The sequence below is a fragment of the Oncorhynchus mykiss genome, chromosome 16, assembly GCF_057628025.1.
Source record: "Oncorhynchus mykiss isolate SJ-2025 chromosome 16, ASM5762802v1, whole genome shotgun sequence".
Lineage (NCBI taxonomy): Eukaryota > Metazoa > Chordata > Actinopteri > Salmoniformes > Salmonidae > Oncorhynchus > Oncorhynchus mykiss.
This window is the reverse complement of record NC_143037.1, coordinates 61,163,237-61,176,439: the sequence shown is the minus strand read 5'-3', so window position 1 is coordinate 61,176,439 and position 13,203 is coordinate 61,163,237. Positions and strand designations below refer to the sequence as shown.

The 13,203-nt window shown below is 46.1% G+C and overlaps 1 protein-coding gene across 24 annotated transcripts in view; it reads left to right on the top strand.

Moving 5' to 3' along the window:
* LOC110492417 (IQ motif and SEC7 domain-containing protein 1) overlaps positions 1–7,590 on the top strand; it is a 248,227-nt gene extending 240,637 nt beyond the window's left edge. For all 24 annotated transcript variants that reach the window (XM_021566725.3, XM_021566717.3, XM_090203583.1 and 21 more), the window contains one exon: positions 3,456–7,590. In XM_021566725.3, coding sequence (XP_021422400.1) covers positions 3,456–3,469 — 14 coding nt within the window. In that variant the 3' untranslated portion in view covers positions 3,470–7,590. The remainder of the gene's footprint in view (positions 1–3,455) is intronic.
* Positions 7,591–13,203: the final 5,613 nt, after the last annotated feature.

The window sequence follows — 13,203 nt, the reverse complement described above, 5'->3', positions numbered from 1 at the left end:
TCCTTTCTCTCACCACCCTGATCACTCTCCTGTCCCCTGGTTCCTCTCTCTCACCACCCTGGTCCCTCTCCTGTCCCCTGGTTCCTTTCTCTCACCACCCTGATCACTCTCCTGTGCCCTGGTTCCTTTCTCTCACCACCCTGATCACTCTCCTGTCCCCTGGTTCCTCTCTCTCACTACCCTGATCACTCTCCTGTCCCCTGGTTCCTTTCTCTCACCACCCTGATCACTCTTCTGTCCCCTGGTTCCTCTCTCTCACCACCCTGGTCCCTCTCCTGTTCCCTGGTCCCTCTCCTGTTCCCTGGTTCCTCTTTCTCACCACCCTGGACCCTCACCTGTCCCCTGGTTCCTTTCTCTCACCACCCTGGTCCCTCTCCTGTTCCCTGGTCCCTCTCCTGTTCCCTGGTCCCTCTCCTATCCCCTGGTTCCTCTCTCTCACCACCCTGGTCCCTCCCCTGTCCCCTGGTTCCTCTCTCTCACCACCCTGGACCCTCTCCTGTCCCCTGGTTCCTCTCTCTCACCACCCTGGTCCCTCTCCTGTCCCCTGGTTCCTCTCTCTCACCACCCTGGTCCCTCCCCTGTCCCCTGGTTCCTCTCTCTCACCACCCTGGACCCTCTCCTGTCTCCTGGTTCCTCTCTCTCACCACCCTGGTCCCTCTCCTGTCCCCTGGTTCCTCTCTCTCACCACCCTGGACCCTCTCCTGTCCCCTGGTTCCTCTCTCACCACCCTGGTCCCTCTCTTGTCCCCTGGTTCCTCTCTCTCACCACCCTGGACCCTCTCCTGTCCCCTGTTTCCACTCTGCCAGCCCTGGTCTCTCTCCTGTCCCCTGGTTCCTCTCTCTCACCACCCTGGTCCCTCTCCTGTTCCCTGGTTCCTCTCTCTCACCACCCTGGTCCCTCTCCTGTTCCCTGGTTCCTCTCTCTCACCACCCTGGTCCCTCTCCTGTTCCCTGGTTCCTCTCTCTCATCACCCTGGTCCCTCTCCTGTTCCCTGGTTCCTCTCTCTCACCACCCTGGTCCCTCTCCTGTTCCCTGGTTCCTCTCTCTCACCACCCTGGTCCCTCTCCTGTTCCCTGGTCCCTCTCCTGTTCCCTGGCCCCTCTCCTGTTCCCTGGTTCCTCTCTCTCACCACCCTGGACCCTCACCTGTCCCCTGGTTCCTTTCTCTCACCACCCTGGTCCCTCTCCTGTTCCCTGGTCCCTCTCCTGTTCCCTGGTCCCTCTCCTGTTCCCTGGTTCCTCTCTCTCACCACCCTGGACCCTCTCCTGTCCCCTGGTTCCTTTCTCTCACCACCCTGGTCCCTCTCCTGTCCCCTGTTTCCACTCTGCCAGCCCTGGTCTCTCTCCTGTCCCCTGGTTCCTCTCTCTCACCACCCTGGTCCCTCTCCTGTTCCCTGGTTCCTCTCTCTCACCACCCTGGTCCCTCTCCTGTTCCCTGGTTCCTCTCTCTCACCACCCTGGTCCCTCTCCTGTTCCCTGGTTCCTCTCTCTCATCACCCTGGTCCCTCTCCTGTCCCCTGGTTCCTTTCTCTCACCACCCTGATCACTCTCCTGTCCCCTGGTTCCTCTCTGCCAGCCCTGGTCTCTCTCCTGTCCCCTGGTTCCTCTCTCTCACCACCCTGGACCCTCACCTGTCCCCTGGTTCCTTTCTCTCACCACCCTGGTTCCTCTCTGCCAGCCCTGGTCTCTCTCCTGTCCCCTGGTTCCTCTCTCTCACCACCCTGGACCCTCTCCTGTCCCCTGGTTCCTTTCTCTCACCACCCTGGTCCCTCTCCTGTCCCCTGGTTCCTTTCTCTCACCACCCTGATCACTCTCCTGTCCCCTGGTTCCTTTCTCTCACCACCCTGATCACTCTCCTGTCCCCTGGTTCCTCTCTCTCACCACCCTGGTCCCGCTCCTGTCCCCTGGTTCCTCTCTGCCAGCCATGATCTTTCCCCTGTCCCCTGGTTCCTCTCTCACCACCCTGGTCCCTCTCCTATCCCCTGGTTCCTCTCTCTCACCACCCTGGTCCCTCCCCTGTCCCCTGGTTCCTCTCTCTCACCACCCTGGACCCTCTCCTGTCCCCTGGTTCCTCTCTCTCACCACCCTGGTCCCTCTCCTGTCCCCTGGTTCCTCTCTCTCACCACCCTGGACCCTCTCCTGTCCCCTGGTTCCTCTCTCACCACCCTGGTCCCTCTCCTGTCCCCTGGTTCCTCTCTCTCACCACCCTGGACCCTCTCCTGTCCCCTGGTTCCTTTCTCTCACCACCCTGGTCCCTCTCCTGTCCCCTGGTGCCTTTCTCTCATCACCCTGGTCCCTCTCCTGTCCCCTGGTTCCTTTCTCTCACCACCCTGATCACTCTCCTGTGCCCTGGTTCCTTTCTCTCACCACCCTGATCACTCTCCTGTCCCCTGGTTCCTCTCTCTCATCACCCTGGTCCCTCTCCTGTCCCCTGGTTCCTCTCTCTCACCACCCTGGTCCCTCTCCTGTCCCCTGGTTCCTCTCTCTCATCACCCTGGTCCCTCTCCTGTCCCCTGCCTGTCCTATGGAAAGAAAGCCCAGAGAGATTAGAAGCTCAGGGAGGTAGGTTATTTTCAGCAGTATCTCTACAATATCTCACTATCAGAACTCTTATCAATGGGCTTTTTTACACACAATATGAAATAGTCAATTTGAAAGATGTGGATTTCATTCATCATCATTTATTCATTCCATGTGTTCATGTGTTGGTTTTAGAATCTGGGGACCCTTAAAATGTCATTCCACTTTCAAAGAAATCTATAGGGTCTCTTTACAACCTTGGACAGAGCATGCAACAAATGAAGGGCTTCTGAAACGTGGATGAATTACATAAAGGATAGAGTTGGAACTAGAACAGGGGAGAAGTGAACATCTTTTAAAATGTGCATACCAGAGCTCCAATATCGCTGCTTCCCGCTGTCTGGTTGAATGCTAACCTAATATGGATAGAGAGTATGCCTGTTACCTCCTCTGCATGTGGATCCTCTGCCTCCATTGTTTTGAACTATTTGCATGTGAGACTCTGTGCAGGTTTGGAAGGTGTTCAACAATATGAATATGTATAGGCCTGTATAGTTTTTGATGCATCTATTATGAAGGTTCAGTTTTCAAATCTCACAGAAACTTTGAACAGATTTGACACGTTATGAATTTGAGATTTGTTTTGAAATGTAGGTTTCTTCATTTGTAACATTGTCAAGAGTGGCCATAACACTAATATTCCATTCATTATTTGTCTGTCCACCATCATGAGATGGCATTTTTAGTTCATTTTTTTGCATGCTCTGTCTGTAACGTTGTGCAACTTGTTGTTGAATATGCAGGCAATTAGCACCATTTCCATGAGGGGGTACCGTAGCCTAAATTATGGTAGTTTAGACTAGTAGGAGGTACCATGAATGTCCAGTTGTATTAAAGGTACGGATAGATATGATGTCCCCTTCTTCTCTCCCACAGGGGTCCATCATTAGCAGCCCCCACACACGCCGGAGAGCCACAACCCCCCGAAGTGAGGGCCCGCCCCGGGGCCACCCCACCATCCCCAACTCCTCCTCCCTCCTCGGGTCGCTCTTCGGCAGCAAGCGGGCAAAGCCTTCATCCCAGAGCCATCCTCCTCTTCCTCCGCCCGGTCACCCCACCCTCATCTCCCACACGCCCCATCCGTCCAACCTCCACCACACAGCCCAGCAGGTAGCCCAGGCCCAGCTCCACCACTCCCAGTACTGCCAGCAGAACCCCCCTCCCTACCACCACCACCACCACTACCACCCCCCGCCCCACACACAGTACCACCAGCACCCGGCAGCATACGCATCCTCCTCCACCCACTCACACCAACACCCGCTTGTACCACAGCACAGTCACAGCCATCATGCCTCACACTCCCAGCATGCCCTTCATCACCACAGTCAGCAGCAGAGCCCGGCACCCAGCGGGTCCAAAACCAAGCACAGTGGCATCAGCACCGTGGTGTGACCAGAGAGAGAGAAAGAGGGGGAGAGAGGGGGAGAGGGAGAGAGAGGGAGGGAGAGAGGGAGAGAGAGAGGGGGAGAGAGAGAGTGAGAGAGAGAGAGAGAGAGGGGGAGAGAGAGAGTGAGAGAGAGAGAGAGAGAGAGAGGGAGAGAGGGAGAGGGAGGGAGAGAGAGAGAGAGGGAGAGAGAGAGAGAGGGAGAGAGACAGAGAGGGAGAGGGAGAGAGAGAGAGAGAGACAGAGAGAGAGACAGAGAGAGAGAGGGAGAGGGAGAGAGAGGGAGAGAGAGAGGGGGAGAGAGAGAGGGAGAGAGAGAGAGGGAGGGAGAGAGAGAGAGAGAGAGAGAGGGAGAGAGACAGAGAGGGAGAGGGAGAGAGAGAGAGAGAGAGAGAGACTCATCCACCAATGGGACAGAGGGTATACTGTCCATGGCCTGTCCACTGTGTTCCACTGCTGTGGTTGAGATGAACCTCTGGCAGTCACTTGTATCCCCTCCCTATTTCAGCATCTCACCAATATGCAGTTGGAAACCAGACTCAATTCCTCCACAAAGGACCACGGCTCGAACCTTAGAGTGGGGACCTCTTTTTTCTGTCAGGGGTTGAGAGAGGAGGCGTTTTGTACGGGGAAACCCTCCTAATCCCTGTGAACTCACACCAAACCCGGCTGTGACGGCTGAAGAGAACCGTGCATCTCTGTAGGTCGCTCTACATTGCTCTGTTCTTTCAATAGTCTGTCTTCCCTTCGTGTAAGGAGTTGGGACAGGCCTGGGAAAACATTTCTGACTGTTTTCTCTGTCATGATGGCATATTATATTACACAGTCTTTTTAATCAAAGCTAGCTTTAACACTGCTTTCTTGAGGTTTGTGAAACCCTTTCTTTATTTTTAAGAATGCTATTTGTTGTTGCCTCTCGTAGAATTCATGAAGTGTAGAAAAGCTAGGTGTAATCATTTCACAATACCTAGACAAATGGACAGGCTAACAACTGAGGAACAGTCTCAATGGTAGTAGTTCTAGTGCTGCATTTACTGTAGATGACAGCTTTATGTGTTGTCTCCTAACTCTCATTAATAAATGTGCCAATTACTAATGCATAAACTATTTAGTCCAGACTTCATGTACAGTATATTGTGCGTAAAGTACCTTCTAAGATTATACAACCATTATTATTATCATTAGAAATGAACTTTCTCAGTATTATACTGACTCTATGGTAACAGGATAAATGGAAAGGAGGCGTGAACCCACATTGTCAGGCAGGCCAATAACCTGCTCTGGTACCGATTGCCTTCTAACCAGAGCATTGAGAGACTCAGGAATGCAGCTGTGGCACATGGCCCTACTAGTGTTGTATAAAACCTTAGAGTGGACAGACACTTCTCGGCATGGGTATTTACTGAGCATATGTTGCTCATCTGCTGGGTGGATGGGTCCCACTCAGCTCAGTATAGTACTCCTTTATATGTTTAGTACAGTGAGTAAGGACATGTAGTAAGATAGCAGTGAAGATGTGTCACAGCTCTCTTGTTGAGCTAACAGGCTTCTCTTGGCTGTATGCTGGCTCAGCTCACAGCTTGCCTGACCTATCGGAGACTTTACTGATGGACCCACAGTAGAGCTGGTAACGTCTCATGCCAATGATGCAGCTGCATTCTTGACTCTTCAAATCGAAATACAATAATCATTTATTTTTCTTTCATAATTTACTATATTTTTGTTTTCTTCGCAAAACCTGAGTAGTTGAGTGACTAAAATAAGCTCTTAAGTATGTAGTGAATTATTTGTTTGTTTGTCAACTTTGTTTTTATCATTCTGTACGTGCAATATCTTCGTACTGATTTTGTACATTCAGAACAAGCAAAGGGTCCCTTCTGTTTATTTTGTATGTTTCATGTTGTCGTTATTTATTTATTTAGTTCGGACCCCTGTCGTTCTCTCGCAGTGGCTTAATGTGTGGTTGTTCTCATGGTTCTCTGAGAAGCACAGTCCTGGAATTCAGTGGAATGTCTAATAAGTGATGTTGCATGTAATGTTATTGATGTGAGGCTATCCTCTCCACATTCTATAACAAATCAGTGTTACCATAGCGATTAAAGTGCAATCACGTAAAAAAAAATGTAGGCCTTCTACGGGTTCAAGTCTGTTATCATGTTGTCCAGGAAGAGATTCAGGTGAAAAATATATATTTTTCATTTCAGATTATCTACTTACTTACACAGTTCACGGTGGAAGGAAAGAGGAATGTGTGTATATATTTTAAAAAGGAATTCGCTTCCCTCTGGGCAGAACAGAACTATTTTGCTGGATAAGCACATATGAAGGAGCGCTTTCATTTTTTTCAGGAAATCTGAAAAAATGTAGATCTAATATACAGCAAAGAAATGCAAATAGAACAAAGGAACTGGGATATATGTAAAGTAAAATAACTTTCTACATTCTACAAAATAAGAGTCTATTATCATGTGTACATTAGAGTCAACTGTTTCTCCCAATATTCAGGGTGTAAATGTATTTTAACATTCACTAAGGAAACTGAAACCATAAGACTAGATTCAACACGTGTCCCTTCATATTAGAGCCATGATATTATAACAAAACATAAGGACATTTAGACAGATAAACATATCTTATCTGGAACATGAATAATCACTTGAATGTCTTTCTAATAATTTCATATTTTCCTTTTGTAACTCAGAAATGTTTGGACAACGTAAAAAAAAAAAAGGAAGAAAAAAATAAGGAAATGTATACATTGATCTTGATATGTGTTGTAGTGCTTCAAGAAATGTCCACAGTGATCTACAGTCTGAGAAGTACCCCCACAATGCACTGCATGGACCTGATGCATCGTGTGTCCTTTTCACTGTGAGCTTGCTGACCAGGTCAGCCTGTAAAGTTGATTGACTTTATTTCCTTTCATTTGGTTTAGATCTGGAATCTTCTGATGTTGACTTGCTCTTGCTGTCCCACGTTAAGCTGATTGTTACTTGAGCTCAGCATGCATTTATTTCATCTGCATATACATAGCCATTGTAAAAAGAACAAAACATTAACACCGTTGCACTTCTGTTATTATTGAGCCGAGGGCTACGGTTGTGTAAATAGGAGAGTAGAAGTGTTGATTATGGAATTCTAAAAAAGGTGGTTTATCTAAAATGAAGATTAGAAGGGACCAAGTGGGAGAAAAGGGATATGTACATAGTGTGTATATTATCACTACTGTAATCCAACATCTGCCGTGGAGATCAGGGGGGGGGGGTGTCCGTCACCTCATATGAGAGGTGGAAAATATATGATTCAGAACATATCGCTTGTCTCTGCCTCCAACTGTACTGAACTGTCATTCGCTGTGGATCTCAAAGACAGACTGTTATAACGTTCACTGCCTCCTAAACACACACACACAGGCACACACAGACAGACAGACACACACAGACAGACACACAGACAGACAGGCACACAGACACACTCATCAAAGGGAAAGACAAGAGTGGCCTCATTTCTATGTGCATTCAAGTTTGTCCAGTGAGTAGTGAGTCAGTAAGACCCCAGTTATTGTAAAACTTCAACTGTGACAATGTTGACAACGCTAAATAAACAAATATATGACTTATGGTATGCATGTGTTGGTCTTTGGCTTCTAATATGCATCATCATGTGTGTCATTCTGGAGTTCTTTTCCCATGTATTTTACTAGGTCAGATGAAATAAAGCTCTGGTCAACAAGGTCCTTTAGAAAGGCGATGTACTGATTAGATGCATGTTGCATACCGGTATGTATGAGGGAGGTTTGTGTATTCTGTGTTACGGTTAGTACACCTGACGTTAATACACAGCATAACCACTGGATGGCACGCATTTGAGCAGAGATTAAACAGTTTGTCAGCGCACCACCTAGTGGATAGATGGGTTCTAGACAGTGTTTACCATACACTACTACCTAGTGGATAGATGGGTTCTAGACAGTGTTTATCATACACTACTACCTAGTGGATAGATGGGTTCTAGTCAGTGTTTACCATACACTACTACCTAGTGGATAGATGGGTTCTAGACAGTGTTTACCATACACTACTACCTAGTGGATAGATGGGTTCTAGACAGTGTTTACCATACACTACTACCTAGTGGATAGATGGGTTCTAGACAGTGTTTACCATATGCTACTACTTAATCCTAGTAATATCATAGAGTGGAGTCGGATCTGGTGTTGGGCCAAGAAATGCACTAATTCATAATTGTATGTGTCTTAGCATACTCTACATAGAACTGAATAGTTGTAGGTTATAGTAATAAGACGTGCCTGAGCAAATGTATGGCAGTTATGGAGGCTCATACCAAGGATAGAATAATACCACATTGGTCCTCATTGATAAAATGTATATCAGTACAACATTACAAACTCACTCATTAAAAGCCTACAACATTTTGGGGAGATACATCCTTACATTCACCCAACAGAAGTGTTTTCCTCTCATCACCTGACCCAAAGCTTGCCCTGTCAGTGGTGGCTTTCATACATTCTGACGCTGTTACTTATGTGCAGAGGGGATTCTGACAGGTAAAAAACAGATCCGTTACAAAATGGACAATAGTGGCTGATTTGAAGGATGTCTCCTAGAACTCCAGAACTTTTCTAGAGCTTCCAGTGCAGCACTGGACAGAACACCTGTGGATTAATATTTGACAGAGCACAGGCCTCAATGATGAGTGGAATTACAAGAGCTACCTTCTACTTTGGCTTCACTCTATTCTTGTTGACAATAACTTGACACTGAAAGTTAGACCTCACTCTGGTCTTGTTGACAACAATTTAACACTGAAAGGTAGTGGGGATCAAAGGGTATCAAAATCAGTCAATATCAATGCTACTTCTTGTGACCAATTAGATGGGTTCATGCAGGTGACTGACTGGTCGTGTATGGAGGAATCCTCACTCACTGTTCTTCAAATTGGCAGTACAGCCAGAATATTGCTATGGGAACAACCGAGGTATCTCAGTTTCAAGGTCTCAACTTGGAGAGGGAGAGAGCCTTATGAGGTATTGGTCAGTCATGTGCGAGCCACCGGTAGTGATTAATTAATTATGCTAAACATGCTAATATAACTTGTCTGTGCATAGCTGTATATAAGACAGTTGTTGGGACCGCCCCAGCGGAGTTTTCTGATAGACCTGTACAGAGTGCAGAGTTTGATCCGCAAACCTCTGAGGGACATGTCTACTGAATTTCAGTAAGGCAATTTAAATAAATTTGTATACAAATGTTAAAAATTATAAAACCAATCAAATTGATCATAAAGATGTAGAAGAAGGGTACCACTAGGGTACCACAAGGCTTGAGCTATTTTTAGGAGAAGGCTAGAGTGAGGGAAGGAGAGGCCCCAATGACAATTTTATCTAGGCATTTATGTGAGAACTGTCTACGTGGTCAGAGAACCACTGGTAATAGCACGAGGTGTTAATTTAGTTATTAATGAGAATTATCTACAGTTGAGGTTTACATACACTTAGGTTGGAGTCATTAAAACTTGTTTTTCAACCACTCCACCAATGTCTTGTTAATCAAACTATAGTTTTGGCAAGTCGGTAAGGACATCTACAAGTCATTTTTCCAACAATTGTTTACAAACAGATTATTTCACTTATAATTCACTGTATCACAATTCCAGTGGGTCAGAAGTTTACATACACTAAGTTGACTGTGACTTTAAACGGCTTGGAAAATTCCAGAAAATTATAGGCTAATTGACAACATTTGAGTCAATTGGAGGTGTACCTGTGGATGTATTTCAAGGCCTACCTTCAAACTCAGTGCCTCTTTGCTTGACATCCTGGGAAAATCAAAAGAAATCAGCCAAGACCTCAGAAAAAAAATGTAGATGGTTCAGCCTTTGATGCAATTTCCAAATGACTGAAGGTACCTCATTCATCTGTACAAACAATAGTACGCAAGTATAAACACCATGGGACCACGCAGCCGTCATACCGCTCAGGAAGAAGACACTTCTGTCTCCTAGAGATTAACGTACTTTGGTGCAAAAAGTGCAAATCAATCCCAGAACAACAGCAAAGGACCTTGTGATGATGCTGGAGGAAACAGGTACAGAAGTATCTATATCCATGGTAAAACGAAAGGCCGCTCAGCAAGGAAGAAGCCACTGCTCCAAAACCGCCATAAAAAAGCCAGACTACGGTTTGCAATTGCACATGAGGACAAAGATCGTACCTTTTGGAGAAATGTCCTATGGTCTGATGAAACAAAAATAGAACTGTTTGGCCATAATGACCATGGTTATGTTTGGAGGAAAAAGGGGGAGGCTTGCAAGCCGAAGAACAAATCAAAAATCAAATCAAATGTATTTATATAGCCCTTCGTACATCAGCTGATATCTCAAAGTGCTGTACAGAAACCCAGCCTAAAACCCCAAACAGCAAGCAATGCAGGTGTTGAAGCACATTGGCTAGGAAAAACTCCCTAGAAAGGCCAAAACCTAGGAAGAAACCTAGAGAGGAACCAGGCTATGAGCGGTGACCAGTCCCCTTCTGGCAGTGCCGGGTGGAGATTATAACAGAACATGGGCAAGAAGTTAAAATGTTCATAAATGACCAGCATGGGCAAATAATAGGTCTGGGACAGGTAGCACGTCCGGTGAACAGGTCAGGATTCCATAGCCGCAGGCAGAACAGTTGAAACTGGAGCAGCAGCACGGCCAGGTGGACTGGGGACAGAAAGGAGTCATGCCAGGTAGTCCTGAGCCATGTTCCTAGGGCCCAGGTCCTCCGAGAGAGAGAAAGAAAGAGAGAATTAGAGAGAGCATACTTAAATTCACACAGGACACTGGATAAGACAGGAGAAGTACTCCAGATATAACAAACTGACACATAAACTACTGCAGCATAAATACTGGAGGCTGAGACAGGAGGGGTCAGGAGACACTGTGGCCCAATCCGATGATACCCCTGGACAGGGCCAAACAGGAAGGATATAACCCCACCCACTTTGCCAAAGCACAGCCCCCACACCACTAGAGGGATATCTTCAACCACCAACTTACCATCCTGAGACAAGGCCAAGTATACAGTGCCTTGCGAAAGTATTCGGCCCCCTTGAACTTTGCGACCTTTTGCCACATTTCAGGCTTCAAACATAAAGATATAAAACTGTATTTTTTTGTGAAGAATCAACAACAAGTGGGACACAATCATGAAGTGGAACGACATTTATTGGATATTTCAAACTTTTTTAACAAATCAAAAACTGAAAAATTGGGCGTGCAAAATTATTCAGCCCCTTTACTTTCAGTGCAGCAAACTCTCTCCAGAAGTTCAGTGAGGATCTCTGAATGATCCAATGTTGACCTAAATGACTAATGATGATAAATACAATCCACCTGTGTGTAATCAAGTCTCTGTATAAATGCACCTGCACTGTGATAGTCTCAGAGGTCCGTTAAAAGCGCAGAGAGCATCATGAAGAACAAGGAACACACCAGGCAGGTCCGAGATACTGTTGTGAAGAAGTTTAAAGCCGGATTTGGATACAAAAATATTTCCCAAGCTTTAAACATCCCAAGGAGCACTGTGCAAGCGATAATATTGAAATGGAAGGAGTATCAGACCACTACAAATCTACCAAGACCTGGCCGTCCCTCTAAACTTTCAGCTCATACAAGGAGAAGACTGATCAGAGATGCAGCCAAGAGGCCCATGATCACTCTGGATGAACTGCAGAGATCTACAGCTGAGGTGGGAGACTCTGTCCATAGGACAACAATCAGTCGTATATTGCACAAATCTGGCCTTTATGGAAGAGTGGCAAGAAGAAAGCCATTTCTTAAAGATATCCATAAAAAGTGTTGTTTAAAGTTTGCCACAAGCCACCTGGGAGACACACCAAACATGTGGAAGAAGGTGCTCTGGTCAGATGAAACCAAAATTGAACTTTTTGGCAACAATGCAAAACGTTATGTTTGGCGTAAAAGCAACACAGCTGAACACACCATCCCCACTGTCAAACATGGTGGTGGCAGCATCATGGTTTGGGCCTGCTTTTCTTCAGCAGGGACAGGGAAGATGGTTAAAATTGATGGGAAGATGGATGGAGCCAAATACAGGACCATTCTGGCAGAAAACCTGATGGAGTCTGCAAAAGACCTGAGACTGGGACGGAGATTTGTCTTCCAACAAGACAATGATCCAAAACATAAAGCAAAATCTACAATGGAATGGTTCAAAAATAAACATATCCAGGTGTTAGAATGGCCAAGTCAAAGTCCAGACCTGAATCCAATGGAGAATCTGTGGAAAGAACTGAAAAGTGCTGTTCACAAATGCTCTCCATCCAACCTCACTGAGCTCGAGCTGTTTTGCAAGGAGGAATGGGGAAAAATTTCAGTCTCTCGATGTGCAAAACTGATAGAGACATACCCCAAGCGACTTACAGCTGTAATCGCAGCAAAAGGTGGCGCTACAAAGTATTAACTTAAGGGGCTGAATAATTTTGCACGCCCAATTTTTCAGTTTTTGATCTGTTAAAAAAGTTTGAAATATCCAATAAATGTCGTTCCACTTCATGATTGTGTCCCAATTGTTGTTGATTCTTCACAAAAAAATACAGTTTTATATCTTTATGTTTGAAGCCTGAAATGTGGCAAAAGGTCGCAAAGTTCAAGGGGGCCGAATACTTTCGCAAGGCACTGTAGCTTTTGAAATTGAAACTGCAGCCCAAGATTAGACTTGAGAGACACCCCCATTAGGCAATCCAGACTTTGAGTATTTTGTAGATAGGTCTGCCCAGAGAAATGAGAAAGGGGATCTATTAGTTGGTTATGCTGTTGTGACTGTTTTGGAAACTGTGGAGAGTGTTCGACTCTCTTCACACTTATCAGCCTAGGCGGCAGAACTTTTTGGCTTCACTAGAGCTTGTATTTTGGGAAAGGACAGCTCTGTTAACATTTACACTGATAGCAGATATGTGTTCGGTGTTGTGCATGATTTTGGAACATTGTGGAAGAATAGATGCTTATTGACCTTGTCTAGAAAACAGATTGCACACAGTAACCTTGTTTCGTCTCTCTTACAGGCTGCCTAGCTACCCTCCTCTGTTTCCATAATTAAGTGACAAGCACATTCTTCCTCTAACGACAACATTTCTCTGGGGAATGCTAAAGCTGACCGTGCAGCTAAATTGGCTGCTTCCTCTTCTGTTTCCCCCCTCCTACAGATGGCAG